This window comes from Somniosus microcephalus, chromosome 31 (genome assembly GCF_052327205.1).
Source record: "Somniosus microcephalus isolate GS21.2 chromosome 31, FLI_Smic_1.0, whole genome shotgun sequence".
Classification (NCBI taxonomy): domain Eukaryota; kingdom Metazoa; phylum Chordata; class Chondrichthyes; order Squaliformes; family Somniosidae; genus Somniosus; species Somniosus microcephalus.
The window spans coordinates 25488764-25506969 of record NC_141017.1 but is presented as its reverse complement, the minus strand read 5'-3'; the positions used below and the strand labels follow the sequence as shown (position 1 = coordinate 25506969).

At 47.0% G+C, this 18206-nt stretch overlaps 1 protein-coding gene across 1 annotated transcript in view; it reads left to right on the top strand.

Moving 5' to 3' along the window:
* LOC147097659 (dedicator of cytokinesis protein 7-like) overlaps positions 1-18206 on the top strand; it is a 169192-nt gene that overhangs the window by 50993 nt on the left and 99993 nt on the right. The window contains 9 exon segments of the mRNA XM_085971655.1: positions 4930-5142; positions 8899-8984; positions 10774-10840; positions 11564-11713; positions 11897-11977; positions 12800-12956; positions 14168-14292; positions 15965-16058; positions 17024-17186. Of these exon segments, the coding sequence (XP_085827781.1) occupies positions 4930-5142; positions 8899-8984; positions 10774-10840; positions 11564-11713; positions 11897-11977; positions 12800-12956; positions 14168-14292; positions 15965-16058; positions 17024-17186 (1136 nt within the window).

The following is an 18206-nucleotide window of genomic DNA, read 5'->3' as shown; positions in this document are numbered from 1 at the left end:
TCCGCTGATAAGGGCCGCACTAGGGCTGAAAGACAGCGTCGGGGGACGGGCGAAGACCGTCAAGCGCGGGAAAACCGCCATTGAAGTGGGCGGGGAGAGCGAGAAGCGCGGGAAAGCCGCCATTTTTCGCGGGAAAACCGCAGGGGAAGAAGGCAGAAGCGGGAAACCGCCATCTTAGAAAATTAATTAGAATTTTCAGAAACAAGAAATAAGTAAAGCAATACTTGTGTTGTTCTCAAGAAGAGAAGAAAATTAATAATAAGTAAAGAAATACTTGTGCTGTTCTCGGAAAGAGAAGAAGATGCCTAAGCGAGGAAATATTAATGATTTTAATGCTGAAATAGAAGACAGGGCCACGTATGGGGAACGCATAGGAATATATTGCGTAGCCATATACAACAAGGCAATAACTTTGTTAAATTCGATGGGAGCAAAAACATACGGGCTTTTGAAACATCTGATAGCACCAGTTAAACCAGTGGACCAGACCTTCGAAGAGATCGTAACAGTGCTGAAGGATCACTTGAACCCCACACCGTTGATGCTGGCTGAACGATTTAAATTTTACGCCAGAACCCAGAGGCAAGATGAAAGCAATGCGGAATACTTAGTCGAACTGCGTAAGCTAGCGAAATACTGCCAGTTTGGAGGGAATGTGACAGAGGCGCTGCGGGACAAGTTCGTATGCGGCTTGGCCAAAGAAGGAACGCAGAAGCGACTTCTGGAAGAAAACGACCTCACACTGGACAGGGCTGTCCTCATAGCTTCATCGCACGAAGCCGCAGCGAAAGGGACGGCGGAAATGCAGCTAAAGGCGGCGGCACTCGGGGTGGATCAAATTACAGCAAACACTTCCAAATGCTACCGTTGTGGAAAGACAACGCACGACCAGAATCAGTGCTGGTTTAAGAATCAAGAGTGCAGGAAATGTGGCAAACTGGGTCACATCGCGAAGGTATGCAGGTCCGGAAAGAAGACCAACAAGCAAAGGAAGCCACCACCACAAGGAAAGTACAACAAGGTGCATCAGGTGGCTGAAAAGAGTTCAGACGAACAAAATTCAGACTCAGACCCAAACAGCCAGGAGTTGGATAGTCTGAGAATCCACAATGTGGGTAAAGTAACTGATCTACAGACGATCTGGGTCACACTAAAAATAGCTGGAGTCCAAGTACGAATGGAGCTGGACACGGGATCAGCTGTATCAGTCATCAACCAAAAGGACTACCACCGACTATTCTCTCACATACCCTTAAGAAATACCAAGTTCGTATTACAGACATACACGGGGCATCGCGTATACCCCATGGGGAAAATAAGAGTCAAGGTGAGAGATAGGGGTAAAGTACACCCAAGAATGAATTTGTACGTACTACCTGAGGGAGGGCCACCACTTCTAGGACGGGAGTGGATCAAGAAAATAGACATGGAATGGCACTACCGACAAGCAATGACGAGTGAGGACTCGGTGCAGACAAGCAGCTCAGACTCTGAGCCGGAAGACGATAAGTCCAGCTTATGTATGAAAAACAAGGTTAACATTAACTCACGGACTAAGGTTGGAAAATCGATGGCGTGCATAAAGACAGAGAATTCTGAGTCTGTTCAAGCTACAGACATATGCATTACGGAGGAACACCGGGCTCGAACTCAACGCTATTTCAAAGTACAACAACAATTAGAACAATTAAGTTACCGCCTCGTACAAGAGATGAAAACAATGAAAAAGTTCTATGACACCGAATGGGAGAGTCTGGAAAGACAACAGAACCTACTGGCTCAAGCAGAGAGCGACCATAGAGCCATCGTGACCAATTACCGATCACATCTCCCTGATGATGTTCAGGGGTTAGAATATTTGCATGATCTAGAGATACAGCAGAAGGGCAAATCACGCTGCACTGAGGATTTTGTTCTGCAATTAGAGACGGAGCTAGTGCAGGCAAAGTTAAGAGAAGTTGAATCACAGGGTGCTCTTAAGGAGATGCAGAAACAAATCTTGGACATGGAAAAGAGAAACGCTTCTTTACCTGATGAGAATAATGTGGCCATGTTGCAAGAGGAGCTTATAGGGGCGAAACTGAAAGAAGCTAAGCAAAGGATGTTGGAACTTGAAACGCAGAACCAAATCAGCGGTAATCAGCTATGTCAAGCAGAGAAGGAGTGCAATGGTCTACATGAGAAGGTGCAATATCTCTCAGCCCAAAATAAGGGACTACTCACTCAGTTAAATGAAAGTAAACGGGAAATGGCTGAGATGGACTGCAAGAATAAAGAAGAGTTGATGGCAGTGAGACTTCGAGAGGCAGATAGCATAGCAGCCTTGGCTGAACTCCAACAGGAAATTGCGAAAGAAACAAATGAAGAGGAATCTTCAGGAAGCCAGGATTTTATTCCAGTTCTTCTCTACGACTCCTTACAAGCAGAGTGCGAGAAGTTGAAAAAACAGTATGAACAGGCCCAGACTACAATTCTGGAGGGGGTTAACTCAGCAACCTCCGAAAAGCTAGTTTCGTTGGAAGTATATGAGCAACTAAAGGTTGAACATGAGCAAGAAGTCCAAAGGCTGCAGGAAATTCTTGAGGAGCTCAGGGCCAAGATAGACTCATCGGTAGAAGTTCCATACATAGATGAGGATGTAGAGGTGAAAGACATGGCAGAACTCATAAAAATATGGAAGGAAGCCCAAGACAAAAATGAGGCGGCAATTACCGAGGTTGACCGACTTGAAGAACAGTTTCAACTGGGAATGGGCCCTGAACATGAGCTAGAGAGCATCGAGGCGCAACTTCTCCAAGCACTGGAAGCCAAAGTACAAGAGGAAGAGAAGATGAAAGCATTGGAGAAAATGATGGATGAAATGGAGGAGTACGCTGAATTACGTCCAGGGGAACAGGAGAATGGGGAAACAGCTACTTCAGTAGAAGGATTAAATAGCCTGATAACGAAATCCCTGAAGGAAGGGAAAGGATTGAACGCACAAATGAGGCCAGGAGGGAAGGAAGGGCAGACATCCGAGGAAGAGCAGGATGAATATGATTGCTTGAAGAAGGGTTTTGACCTGTTGAGTGACACCGAATGTTATGAGGATGTGGTCTGCCCAAATTGTGATGGGAACTCCCAAAGTGCTGAAATCCTGAGGAAGCACTTAAGGTCTAAGGAACATAGAGAGTTGGTGGCGCTACAGATGGCAGCCGGGAAAAGAGCTCGGAGAGTTTCAAAAAGGCAGAAAAGAAAAAGAAGAAGCAGAAAATAATAACTGTTTAAAATATTATTACTTCTACTACCTCAGTCCGAACACTACGAAAGGTGCTAAATTTGTAAAAAAAATCCAGGGACATTATCAAGACAGCCAGTGGGTTGTATAAGTCCGCACTGCTGGTTCAACAGGACGAAAGTACAAGCTGTTAAAAAAAAAAAAGGCTATGGAGGATGCTGTCTGGAACGAATTAATACCAGAGACTGAATTTATGAACTGTTCCCACAGAGACTGAACCTGTAAACTGATTCCACTGAGAGTATGTTTGTAAACTGTTATATGACGTTGACTCCATTGAGAGTATATCTGTAAATTGTTATATGACGTTGACTCCATCGAGAGTATATCTGCAAACTGTTTATATAAAGTTGAAGATTGTATGTTTAACGGGATTCTGTAAGTAATAAGCTAGGAAGGGAGGAGTGTTGTGTATGTAACCGTTTACCTTTAAGGGAACTATAGAATGTAACCGTTCGCCTTTAAGAGCACTACTTTAGGGTGGCACTATCTATTGGCTCATGTATACTGTAATACCGATAGTGACCACACCAGTATATAAGGGTTGTGATACGTTAACTAGGGCAGAATCGCCCGAGCCTCTGAATAGTAAAGACGTGTTTTATTTTGTTAACAGTGGAGTCTGTGATTATTTATAATACAACCCACAGACTTAACACTTTCGATTCGGGAAGCTGACACCAGTGATTGCTTCCTGATGGCATGTTCCCTACCTGAACCATACCATCAGGGCAAGGGGCCAGCAAAGGCCAGCGTCCCCAGCACTGTGAGGAGAGTCGCCCGCATTTCTCTTGCACACCTTGTAGCAGCTGGATCAGGAGCTTCAAGAAATCAAAACACTGCTGATGCTGGAGTTTAAACTCTTGTACAAATTGCTCAATTACAAGTGCAATATACCCCGTGCAAACTTGTGTAAGTCGGGCGGCATCTGTATATTTTTTTAAAAAAGGAACAATTTAAACGTTTCAGGCTTAACTTTCAAAAGGGAATTGGATATATGCTTGAAAATTTGCATGGCAATGGGGAAAGAGCAGGGGAGTGGGACGAATTACAGGAAACTCTATTATCCGGCACCAACGGGACCAGCGTGGTGCCGGTTTATCAAAAAGTCCAGATTACAGAGAGGTATAGTTAAAAGGTACGAGAGCTCCGTACACAGCAACAAATCCAGGCTTCCCTGTTGCTTAGCAACATGTGCAGGAACTCCGGCCACAGACCAAGCGTCCCTGTTTAGCAACAAGTGCACGAACCCCAGCCACAGATCCAGGAACTGCCACTAATATGAAGTAAAACTTACCTGAACCTACTCCTGAATTTTGCCGGTTAACAGAGATTTCCGGTTATTTAGGTGCCGGTAAATCGAGAGTTTCCTGTAAATAGCTGTTCAAAGAGCTAGTACAGGCACAATGGGCTGAATGGCTCCCTTCTGTGCCTTATCCATTCTGTGATTTATAGCCCTTCAGTTCTGATGCCTGAAACGTTAACATTTTACCATTCTTTACAGATGCTGAATGTTCTCCAGCCTTTTCTATTATTGTTTCACCCACCTGCTTCCATGGATAGCGAATGGTGCTTGGCACTGGGACAGGGGTCAGACAGGGAACAATACTTGATAAAAGCTGCAAATGACGTGTTTCCCCGTTCTTTGGTAGGATGAGTTGAAGCGGAGGTCAGTGTCTCTGGACGACACGCCACGGGGGAGCTGGGCCTCCAGTATCTTCGACCTGAAGAACTCCACCGCCGACTCGCTGCTGCCCAGCCTCCTGGAGCGCACGGCCATCGAGGAAGTGGACAGGCGCAACGGGGAGCAGAGGAAAGAGAGCCGACACCGCGAAGTGCTGGCACTCTTCCCACCCCCAGATGAGGTAAAGCAGTTGCTGTGGGGGGGGGGGGGCACCAATATAATCGCACACTCGCAGGCGGGCATGGGGAACGGCGCACCTGGTCCAGTCTCGGCCACAGTCGATGCCTTTCGAGCTCTGCCGTTAGGAGCGCTGACAAATGCTGATAGGGTGGTGGAAACAGATTCAATAGTAGCTTTCCAGAGGGAATAGGATAAATACTGGAAGGAGAAAAAAATTACAGGGATATGGGGAAAGAGCGGGGGAGTGGGACTAACTGGATTGCTCTTCAGAAGAGGCCGGTGCGCCGAATGGTCTCCCTCTGTGCTGTACTATTCTATGATTCTGCAAAATCACGGTGACGCAGGCACATTTTTATCCCCCTCTCCTGTTCTGTGGCCGCCAGCAGCCCTTCAAGTTCCTCGTCCAAGAGGCCATCTTCCATGTGTAGCCCAGACACCGAGCGCCAGCTGGTTATTCCACTGTAGAGGGGGAGGGGGGCATCGTAACCGAGCCCGTTCCTGTTCTTACCCGGCAGCCGCGCACCTGTCCAACGCCAGTCAATGGGTACCGATTGGGAGCAAGACTCTGCTAATTCCCTTTTCCCCGCCTGAACCCGGGAACACCGCTGCAGTGCTCCTACTGCCACGCCAGCTGAGATCACCACAAGGGCAGGTTGATCCTTCTGGTCTGTGTGGCTGAGTTTCACACTGGGCTGTACATTCATCCACTGAGCCACCAGGGGTTGCTAGGCAGCTTTAGTTAAGGTCAAGTTCCACGTGAGAGCCAGTAATCTTCCGTCAGTTTGTTTTAATGGGATTGCATTGATCAGAGGGAGCTGCTCCATTTACAATCTTTCCACTCATTTCAATGGCACAGTGTTCCTAGCCTGTACAATTTGTGTTTTGAAGAACCTTAGAAAGCAGCTGCTATTCTTCCCTAGTGTCACTTGGAAGAAAGGAAAGAAAGACTTGCATTTCTATAGCGCCTGTCACGACCACCGGACGTCTCAAAGCGCTTTACAGCCAGTGAAGTACTTTTTGAAGTGGAGTCACTGTTGTAATGTAGGAAATGCAGCAGCCAATTTGTGCACAGCAAGCTCCCACAAACAACAATGTGATAATGATCAGATAATCTGTTTTAGTGATGTTGATTGAGGGATAAATATTGGCCAGGACACCGGAGATAACTCCACTGCTCTTCTTCGAAATAGTGCCATGGGATCTTTTACATCCACCCGAGAGAGCAGACGGGGCCTCGGTTTAAGGCCTCATCCAAAAGACAGCACCTCTGACAGTGTAGCACTCCCTCAATATTGCACTGGAGAGTCAGCCTAGATTTTTGTGCTCAAGTCCCTGGAGTGAGACTTAAACCCACAACCTTTTGACGCAGAGGTGAGGGTGCTGCCCACTGAGCCACGGCTGACACAGAAGATACCATCCCTGTTCTAAGGATGGGGCAAGAGCTTGGATTTCAGGCATGATTCCCTTTTGAATAGCAAGGAAGGCGCAGTAACACGTGGCCTCAAACCTACATTGTTACTCGGGCAGTGCCTGACCTCAGGCACCGTGTTGGGGAAAGTGCAGAGCGCTGGTGAAATGCTTCCTCACTGGGACAGAGGGAGGAGGAAATGTCCCAAAGCCTCCCTCCTGCACAGCCTACATACAGCTGGCTTAACAACAGCAGCGCGGAAAGCTGGGAGCCTCTTGACCAGGGTGTGGTCTGTGGCAGGGGAGGACTAAACAGTGTGGAGTGCTAAAACCAAGATAAGGGGAAAAAATACTGATCAGAAAGGAAACTGAAACCATCAAAAATACCACTTCTTCAACTGCTTTGTAGAACTTCGAGATTTGTTTTCCTGACAACTGACACTTGGTGTAATGTATATGATACACTGCTGCCTTTATAAAATGTTGAAAGGCGTCTAGTCCCCCGAATCCCCCTTTAAAAGAGTTTGTAACTCCAAGCTTCTCAATTGCCGTTCCCAACATTGGGAACCTTGGTGCCACCTTGTGGATAACATAACTTGTCCTTTATCTATATCTATCTATCTGTCTATCTATATATAAAACGGTCCATCTTTCCCTCTGTCTTTCCAAAAATCCTCAAAACTCCGCTCATTAGCGGTTGACCAATCCTACCTCATTAGCGTTGAGTGACGTGCTGCTTGATCAATCCTACAGTTCAGTGACCTGATGGTTCACCAATTGGTGCGTCACGGGTGGGACCTAATCCTCCAGTCTCCCTAAACTTCGCCGCCATTTTTTTCATCCCCACAGGGACAGCACCAGCCAAACAAACCCCCACATTGTGACTCCGGGAGCGGCAGGTAAGTTTACACACAGCGGGCAGGTCATCGGCAGCGGCCGGCCGTCAACCGCGCGATCCGCGGGGGAGCTCAGCTGGGGTCCGTCTCGGCCCCAGAGCCCGGCCGGGCCTGAAGCACTAGGCCCCGCACCGCTGGTATCACAACGGCACCAGGCCTGACACAGGGGACAGACAGGGGCAGGGAGACCGCGCGACCCAAAATTGCCCTGGCAACGCCGGGCACCCCCTGCTAGTTACATATAAAAAGTGCACCTGCGCACTTCCACAGGTGGCATTGATCAGGAGTGCAGGGGCCTTGCAAAGTGCTGCTTGTTTGGTTAAAAAAAATGTCTTGACACTTACCCATGGAACCTTCCAAATATCTCCATTGCAGGGTGTTGTCGCAGTGAGGGGGGTTACCACAGAACAGCCATGTGCTACACATGGTATTCCTGCCCCATTCAGGGTCACCAGTGGCATTTCCAGAACCTGAACACTAACCTCCCAGGAGTCGCGTAGAAGAAGCACGCAGTTTCCCCCCCCCCCCATGCTTGACGCTGGAGTTGAGGTACAGATCAGCCATGATCTAATAAAATAACCAAGTTTGAGGGGCTGAATGGCCTACTCCTGTTCCTATGTTAATTTCCCTTTCTGCCTCAAATGGACTGGGTTATAAAACTTGTTTCTGATGTTGCAGTGGAAATGTGAGGTTCTGTGTTATTGTTTAAGTATTTTCTCTGTTGGAAATTTACTCCCAAAGATCGAAATATCCAAATATTCTACGACTGACGAGGTGTGTGTTACTTTAAATGCCACCTACCATCTTGGATATTCAGCACTGAAGCAAGTCGAAAGAATAGCCCAAGAATGAGTCACAAAAACAGCCACCATCCGACTGATCAGGATAATGCCGCCCATTACATAGAAACATAGAAAAATAGGAGCAGGAGTAGGCCATTCGGCCCTTCGAGCCTGCTCCGCCATGCAATATGATCATGGCTGATCCTCTATCTCAATACCATATTCCCGCTCTCTCCCCATGCCCCTTGATGCCTTTTGTGTCTAGAAATCTATCTATCTCCTCCTCAAATATATTACCCTGTCCCCCCACTTACTGTTTTGCTCGGAAATAGTTCTTGTTGACATGGGAGCGGTTCCGAGGGACTGCCTAAGAAGAAGAAATGTTGAGCCCAGAACTCGCCTCTCTGTTTACTGATCTAAGCACTGACAGTAAACGTTGGACAGCAGTTATACCAAGTCCTGCTGGAAAACAGGAGACTCTGGGTATTTCATTGGCATTCAGTGCTGGCCTTGGCATCCAACTAGAACTTGCAAATAGGAAACGGGTAATGGATGCAGCCGCCATGATAGAATATACTTGATAAAGTTAAGTGTCTATGTTACTTTATAAGGGAAGACTGACAGATCCGAGTGTTCTGGGTTCCCGTGCTGATTGTACTTTTCCACTCGCAGGATGAAGCGGTAGAACGATGCAGTACTCCTGAAGTCCCCAAAGAACATTTCGGACAAAGAGTTCTTGTAAAATGCCTGTCGTTGAAGTGAGTAGAGTGCCTTTACAGCATAGAAGTGATCTCCACACACTCCCCGCACCATGTTGAACACAAATTGGGAGTGTGTACATATTAACCCATGGGTAATGAGATCACAGGTGGGTTTGGTTAAGGCTCAGTAAGTAGGGTAAACACGACATGTAGCACAGATCTGAAGTGTGAACTAGGGGATTGTTTGTGATATTTCACCCAGAGTTCAGTCAGCTGATTCTGCAGGAGCCCCACAACAATTTAACAATTTTTTTTTAACCTTCCCAATAATAATGACATGGCGTAAACCAGATAAACTACATTTTTAGCCTCCTTCCTCTGCTCAGCTGAAGGTGCTGCCTCATGCTAACGTTTAGCTCTATGGGTGTCAGCAATTCGTGTGTGAGCCGGGCACTGAAAGTTAGCAGAGTGTGGGTCATCTCTGCCAAATCCAATGCTGTCCTCGCCCACCACCCACATGCGCACTTATAGAAGACCCTGACCAATTATTTCCTACCCTCTACCCATAATAAGCTCCTTTTGAATGAATCTCTTGGGGTTAGTCGAGCATTCCTACTGTTACTCCGTGTTTCTCTAAGTATCTCTACTCTCGTGTTCAATTGCAAGTAAACCTATTGGTTTCTCTTCATTAATGTTGTGCTCGTCAAGTTGAAGGATGTCAGTATTTGGATTTGGACACCATCCAGGACAAAGCAGCCCGCTTGATTGGCACTCCATCCACCACCTTAAACATTCATTCCCTCCACCACCGGCGCACCGTGGCCGCAGTGTGTACCATCTACAAGATGCACTGCAGCAATTCAACAAGGCTTCTTTGACAGCACCTCCCAAACCCGCGACTTCTACCACCTAGAAGGACAAGGGCAGCAGGCGCATGGGAGCACCATCACCTCCGAGTTCCTCTCCAAGTCACACACACTATCCTGACTTGAAAATATATCGCCGTTCCTTCGTTGTCACTGGGACAAAATCCTGCAACTCCGTACCTTCACCACCCAGACTGCAGCGGTTCAAGGAGGCGGCTCACCACCACCTTCTTAAGGACAATTAGGGATGGACAATAAATGCTGGCCTTGCCAGCGATGCCCACATCCTTCGAATGAATTTTTAAAAAAGTATTTGGATCTATGAGTTTCCGTTTTGCACCACTAATGTCAACATCAATCACTCCCAGGGAAGATATAGAGTAGGTTAGATGAAGATTAAATCTCCATGAAGTTCAACAGTATGCCTCAAACCCAGTCTCACAAGAATGGTCAATAATATTTGTCCCCTTCCGAAGCCACTCTGGCCTTTGAGTGAGATTGCCAGGTTAGTACCATTTCATGCTGAACTCTGAGACTGCAACCTCTCAACTGGATTGAGACTGCCCAAAACCCTTTCTGCATGGAGGAGAGGAGTTTCATCTCATCTGCTTGGCCTGGACTTTATCGCAGACCCCAGAGCTGTCTGGATGGTGTATTTCCCAGGCCCTGTACATGCTTGAATTCACTATTAACATACTTGGTAACATAGGCAGATGAGAGTGTGTTTGACCCTTTGTGAAAGCTATGAAAGAATATTGTGCTGCGATTGTCCTGTTTCTGCAGGGTAACCATGTTGTATTGTACTTCAGTTTCTTGCCAGTCTGTGCTGGAGTTTGATCGGGTTTTTGTTTATTCACCAGACTCTCACTATTGGATAACCGATACACCCAAACGCTAATTCAAGGGTTGCAGACAGTAGCAAAAAGGTGCATTATCTGCCTCTGAGTGACTGATTTCTGTTTTCTGCTCTTTCATCAAAGGTTTGAAATTGAAATCGAGCCTATATTTGGGGTTCTTGCCCTGTATGATGTGAAAGAAAAGAAGAAGGTAAGTGACTGCTAACAAATTCCTTCATTCATATTTATTCGCACTTTATTGTGCGCGAGGGGGGCGGGCGGGCAGGTGCAAGAATTCTGGTGCTGAGGTGGGTAGAGAAAAAGTATTTGCTGAGAAATGGAACTTTGTTATTGGATTTTACACGCAGTAATAGCCTCTGCCATGTCCCTGGTCCCTCGTCAGCTGGAAAGCAAATCGTCCAGCAGCTGGGAAATGATCGTTCATTCTCCGGCTTTCCGATGCAAGCGCAGTCCTCTCCGTAGCCGCCACCGCCAATGCTGCTTTATCTCCAGCTCTCCCAAGGCTTTGCTGTGGGGATATTGTCAGTTCTGTCCTTAAGTCAGGCTGCTGCTCCCATGTGGGGAGCCCTGACTGACTGACTGGGCCAGCCAGCTACTGCCGAAGCTTATTGTAGGCAAGCCTGGCAGATGCCAACATCCACCCAAGTGTGGGAATTGAAACTTGTAACCAGGTCACTTAAAGTCAGATTCCCAGAGGAATGAATGTGGTGTAGTTGTCATTACGAGAGGCGTGCTAGCCAGGTTCGATCGGGTGTTTCGCAGTATTGTACCCGGTATCCCAGTGTGGATTGTACATTGAGCAGTTTGCTTATTGTCCAGTGCAGCCCCTAGCTGATGTCAGCCAGTGATTGGGATGTAGCTGCTCAAACCCTTTTGATTAAACTAACGACGGTTTTTCTGCCGTTCACTGTAGATTTCTGAAAACTTCTACTTCGATTTGAATTCTGACCAAATGAAGGGCCTGCTCCGCCCTCACATTCCCCATGCTGCTATATCGACATTGGCCAGGTCTACCATCTTCTCTATTACGTATCCTTCCACTGACATATTCCTGGTAATTAAGGTAAGGACTGAACTTCCCTGTGAAATAATCTGTCGTTATTTTTTCATATTCCCTTTTGAGATGTAGATTTAAACTTGTTGGATTGACCTTGACTGAGGTTCCACTCCCCCTTTGAAGCTGCTGATCTTTCTTGGTGTATTTAATTTGGAATAGTCCTCACCTTTGTGCTTCTTCCCAATGCAGCTTGAAAAGGTTCTGCAACAGGGTGACATTGGGGAGTGCGCTGAACCCTACATGGTTTTGAAGGAGTCTGATTCCACCAAGGTGAGCAGAGTACACGCCACCAGTCGCTCTTAGTGTCATTTATCTGCTGCTGTAAATTTCCCAGTGAAAATGAATGTTATCTCAGTATATTGGTAATGATATAATGGCTTTTGTTGAGTCGTGAGGCCGAGAATGGGACCTCAGCTGGTGGCGAATCGCAGCATAATCCCGTGTTCTATTGCTGCATGATGCCTCTGTAATACTTGGTGTACTTATGTGCGGAGTTGCTAAATGCTCACCTTGATCTAATATACATTTACAGCATCACACTGTTGCTTCAAGGCCCTCTTTCTCGCATGTGTCAGTTTGGCTCAGTTTGTAGCATTCGCCTCTGAGTCGGGAGCTGGTGGGTCCACGGCCCAGTCCAGTGTGGTACTGACGGAGTGCTGCATTGTCAGAGGTGTCAGAGGACATGAAAGATCCCGTGGCACAATTCAGGGAAGAGCAGGGAGTTCTCCCAGTGTCCTGGCCAACATTCCTCCCTCAACCAACACGACCCACTGCAGATTAATTGGACATTCATCTCATTCCTGTTTGTGGGATTTTGCTGTGCACATAATGGCTGCTGCATTTACCTTCATAACACGTCACTACTTCACAAGTGAGATATTTCTAAGAGAATGGTGCTTTATAAAATACAGTTCTTTGCTCTCCTTATAGCTCTCTGCCACTTTTGCATGCTCTCTCCTTTTTTTTCTTAATCTATCTGTGTATATCTGTCTCTCTCTCTCCCTCTCGTGCTCTTGCCTTTCCCACTCTCGACGTGCTTATCTGGAGCTGGCTGTTGAATGTACTTTTCCCTTGTTTGTGTCGACTGCCCAGCACAAGGAGAAGGTGGAGAAGTTGAAGAATCAGGCAGAGCAGTTCTGCAACAAGTTGGGCAAATTCCGAATGCCCTTTGCCTGGACTGCCATCCACCTGATGAACATTGTGAGCAGCGCCGGGAGCCTGGAGCGCGATTCCTCGGACTCGGAAAGCGGTGAGATACTGCCTGTGGCTCAGTTCTGCCCTCCTCAAGCTGATCCCTTTTTGTAGTCGGATCTATTAAATGCAACTTGTTTGATGCCAGTCACGTGCCTATTGGAAAGTGGCTATCAGTATCAGCATGCAGTTTAGGATCAATCTTTCCAGCAACAACATCTTGCATTGATATAGCGCCTTCAACGTAGTAAAACGTCCCAAGGGGGCTCCACACGAGCGTTTTCTGACAAAACTTGACAGCGAGCCGCAGAAGGCGATATTCGGCCAGGTGGGCAAGTCTGAACCTGCGGTTCCTCTTGTACTGAGCAGGAATCCGATTGCAACAACACGTCATCAGTCGGGTAAGACTAACCCGTCTCACGACCGTCTAATCCCAGCTCACGTTCCCTGTTGGCGGGTGAACAATCCAGTGCTTGGTGAATTCGGCTTCACAAAGATGGGAAGAGCTGACGTCGATGGTTTTAAGGAGCATCTTAAAGGAGGCGAGGTAGAGAGGCGGAGAGGTTTAGGAGGGAATTCCAGAGCTTAGACAGCTGAAGGCACGGCCGCCAATAGTGGGGCATTTGAGAATGCACGGGGGACCAGAATTGGAGGAACGCAGAGTGTTTTCAGGCTAGAGGAAGGTGCGAGGCCCTGGAGGGATTTCAATACAAGGATTTTCTGGGTGTACATTAATCTCTCTTCTTAGTTTCTTGCTGAACCTGTTCAAGATCTGATCTCTGACGAACAGAGACCGAGTGGTTCTAATGATGTGCATGTTTTGCTTGCCTAATGCGCTCCTAAGTCAGGTAGCTGGGTGTGTACTGGTTTGGAATACCCACTCTAACCATGTAACCTTACAGTACGTTGTTACTAAGCTGATGTTGCAGCTTTTTTCCAACTGGAAAATCCAAGCCAGCTAAGTTATTTTACGATGTTGGACCGGCTCAGAACCTTCTTACACAGAACTGGAAATGCTTTACTATGTGACCACTAAAGCAGGGATTGTAACATTATTTAAAAAAGGAATTGAATAGATATTTGAAAAGGATGATTGGGGGGGTAGGAAAGGGCAGTATAATAGGGTTAGAAAACTCCAGTTAAAGAGCGAGCACTGGCACAAACCATGCGGCCTCCTCCTTTGTTAAACTGTAATTTAACACTGGCTGGCAGTAGGTTTATAGCGAAGGGAAACGGCTGCTGAACCCTTTTATTACTGCTGCTTTCTAGAGCGAAAGGGAACGTGGACAGACCGGAAGAAAAAGACGTTGGAGCGGATGAGCATCGGGGACGATGCCTGCAACTACACCAACTTTCGGCCAGCTACCCTGACTGTCACAAACTTCTTCAAACAGGTAAATAATAAAGATAAAGGAAAAACATCAGGCCAAAAGAAACATTGGAGGCAAGCAAATTTGGCTCATTGAAGGCCGCACAAAACTATCTTTTTAAAATAAAAAGCCAGTTACAGTACTGACCTGTAGCCAGACCTTCCCAAGTTGCCCTCTGAATGACCCAAGCAACAAGTAACTGCAGGTAGCTTCATCACTGTACTTGGACCATCTTTCTGCAGGGAGTACATGGACCTTAAAGGACCGGGCCAGGTTAGCTGCTAAAGATGATAGCAAAATACTGCGGATGCTGGAAATCCGAAATAACAACAGAAAATGCTGGAAAAACTCAGCAGGCCAGGCAGGCAGCATCCGTGGAGAGAGAAACAGAGTTAACGTTTCAGGTCAAAACCCTTCGTCAGGACTGAAAACACAGGAAATGAAACATTTCCGGTCTGTCCACGTTCCCTTTCATTTCCTGTGTTTTTTCAGTCCTGACGAAGGGTTTCGACCTGAAACGTTGACTCTTGTTTCTCTCTCCACGGATGTTGCCTGGCCTGCTGAGTTTTTCCAGCATTTTCTGTTGTTATTTAGCAGCTAAAGACCATCGCTTGAGATTCCAGTCTCTCTCTGTGCAATGTCATGGGAGATCTGCTAGTACCATTTAATAGAATCATAGAATGGTGCAGCACCATTTGGCCACTCGAGTGCCCATAATGTGTCGCGTACTTTATTAAGGTTCCCCTTCATCTCTTTTAGCCTCCTCCTTTGCAGATTGTGAAGTCCAAACTTCTCTGATCTTTCCTCATAGCTCAGGAGCCATCTAGAATAGAGTTTGGTGTAAGTTTTGCTGTGTTGGGTTGACTCGGGAGGAGTTGCACGCACCTGTGGAGCATCAGAAGGGACTCGAGTCCGAATCCCAGCTGTTGTTTCTTACAATTGCCTGCAATGTTAGCTGTACGTGCCAGTTCTTAGTTGCATCAATAACGGTATGGTGGAGTGTATTGAAGGGGAAAATGCTGGGCCACCCCTTCCCTTCCACTGCCCCCCCCCCCCCCCCCAAAACGCAAACACACCCACTGTTAACTAATAAAAGCAGCTCACTGCCAGTGTTGGTTTCTCTCTAAGATCTCGTTGGAAAGACATGTTAAATTAAGCGATGCTTGTGTCAGAGAATTAGGCTAAAAAAGTAATTCAGCTACACAATCACAGTAAAGTGCAAAACCACAATGTCGCACCCCCCGCCTGCCCCCATAGTGACACCTTGAGCCTCTTCGCCGGGAGCAAGCGGAAGCCAAGCGCAAGGAGCGCACATCAACCCAAGCACCCCACCCGCCCGCCCCTTCAACCACCATCTGCCCCACCTGTGACAGAGACTGTAGGTCCCGCATCGGACTCATCAGTCACCTGAGAACTCATTTTTCAGTTCCGAGGGACTGCCTAAGAAGAAGAAGAAAATGGCCATTAACATCATACCATTGTCTGTGTGACTGTAGCTGGTGGAGCTGATAGTGCCCGGTGGTGTATGATTAGTGATCGGTGTGTGCTGTTGGGTCAGTATTTCCTTGTTGTGTTCAATCTGTATGGAGTCCAGTAGAACTTGATTTCTTTTTTCCCCCGTTCTAACGGTGAAGTGTTGAAAACCGCTCTCAAGCTGAGGCCTTGATGCCGTACCACTGTCCTTGTGTTTCACCAGGAAGGCGATCGTTTAAGCGATGAAGACTTGTACAAGTTCCTGGCAGACATGAGGAGGCCCTCATCTGTTCTGCGGAGACTGCGGCCAGTGACGGGTAACTTGCCCCATCCCGAAGGGTCGAAGGTGCAGAGCGAGTGTTGGGCTGCAGCAAGTGACTGCAATGGCTTTGCGCAATGAGGAAATGGGAAAATGCGCCCATGGCTACTTTTGTGGAAGCTAGCATTATTTAACTGTTGCCAGACCTGGCAGTGACCAGTATTGATTTGAATATGTTCATACTGGAAGTCGTGGGTTCGGTTTTCTACCTATTCACACTCGATAGGTGGCATGTCGAGCCCCGAATGTTCAGCCTTGGTGAAACTGGCTAAAATTTAGATGCAAATTTACGATGGTACCAAATAACAGTCCATTTTTTGGAAGAGATTCAGCATAAAACTTGTGTTGGAAAGTCCTCTCACTCCTCGTGGGAATAAGTCGGGTTGAGCCTGGAAATTGCGCGTAACTTCATTGGTAAATCTCCAAGATATAACCTCTCTTGGACACTTAACGCATCAGTGCATTCTGAATCTGGCACTGCATAGAGACTGAGGGTTAGCAACAGGAGGTTGCTGCTGGTTACAGGTTGTGAGTAAGTGAATGGGCAGCCAAGTGGTCCATCTAGCACGCTAGCCAAGAGTGCTCCATCCTATCCCTTACTCCCTGTTAAAACCAGTTTCCACACCTCTTGTCAATCTAACAGACTACCATGTAGTAAGGTATAACAGTGGCTGCTGGTTACGCCTTCTGATTTTTCCTCAATCCCTAACATGTTTGGCTGGGATTGGGAATTTGCTGTGCGGGAATGCCAGGTTCATATCCAACCACCCTGAGGCATCACCAGGCCAACGCTAATGGCGTTTTTAAATGGCACGAGGTTGGTACTGAGCTAGTCTGGCAATTAACTACACTTTCTCATCGCTAGTGGCAACCTCAACGCAGGGAGAGGGGGCGTCATTTTTCATTTCCTGTATTACTTTGGTTTACCCGTATATCTTAAAAGTATTCCTTCTCTGTTTGTAGCTCAATTAAAGATCGATATATCTCCTGCTCCTGAAAGTCCACACTACTGCCTCTCCCCTGAGCTACTCCACATCAAACCGTACCCAGATCCTCGAGTCCGCCCAACCAAAGAGATCCTGGAGTTCCCAGCGAGGGAGGTCTATGTACCATACACTACGTACAGGTAACCATCAGCCTTGATCACATTTACACTACAACTGTGCTAACACCATTGCAAGGAAGAGGGCGGAGGGGGAAGAATCTTTTCCACCTCTGTTGTTCATTGGCAGTGGCCTCTGACATGAATCAGTCATTCATGAAAGAAAGACTTATGAAATAATACTGAGCGGCCTGCGGGTGGTGCTGTCCAGGGAGAGTATAACTACTCGGGCCCGGGCCCAGCTTGCGCAGGACATTCTTAACAGGAACTGGTGAAGGACACAACTAGACCTCCATGTTGTAAAACAGTTGATTAAAGCTTTGTTTAACGCTTAGACCAAGTGCCTAGTAGTTTTCTTTCGTCAGCCTCCATCGATGTTGCATTTATATAGCGCCTTTCACATCCTTGGGACGCCCCAAAGTTTGTGGGACCTTGCTGAACACAAATGGACCATTGCGCTTCCCTACACTAGAACACTCCCTACACTTACAAAGATGGGTGGGAAAGCAAGTTGTGCAGAGGGCTCAAAGAATCTTCAAAGGGATATAGAGAGGCTAAGTGAGTGGGCAAACATTTGGTAGATGGAGTATAAAGTGGGAAAGTGCGAGGTTATCCACTTGGGCAGGAAAAATAAAAAAGCAAATTATTATTTAAATGGAGAGAGATTACAAAGTGCTACAGTTCAGAGGGACCTGGAGGTCCTCGTGCATGAAACACAAAAAGTTAGCATTCAGGTACAGCAAGTAATCAAAAAGACAAATGGAATGTTGGCCTTTATTGCAAAGGGGTTGGAGTATAAAAGCAGGGAAGTCCTGCTACAACTGTACAGGGTATTGGTGAGACCACACCTGGAGTACTGCGTACAGTTTTGGTCTCCTTATTTAAGGGAGGATATACTTACATTGGAGGCAGTTCAGAGATGATTCACTAGGTTAATTCCAGAGATGAGGGGGTTGACTTATGAGGAAAGGTTGAGCAGGTTGGGCCTATACACATTGGAATTTAGAAGAATGAGAGGTGATCTTATTGAAACATATAAGATAC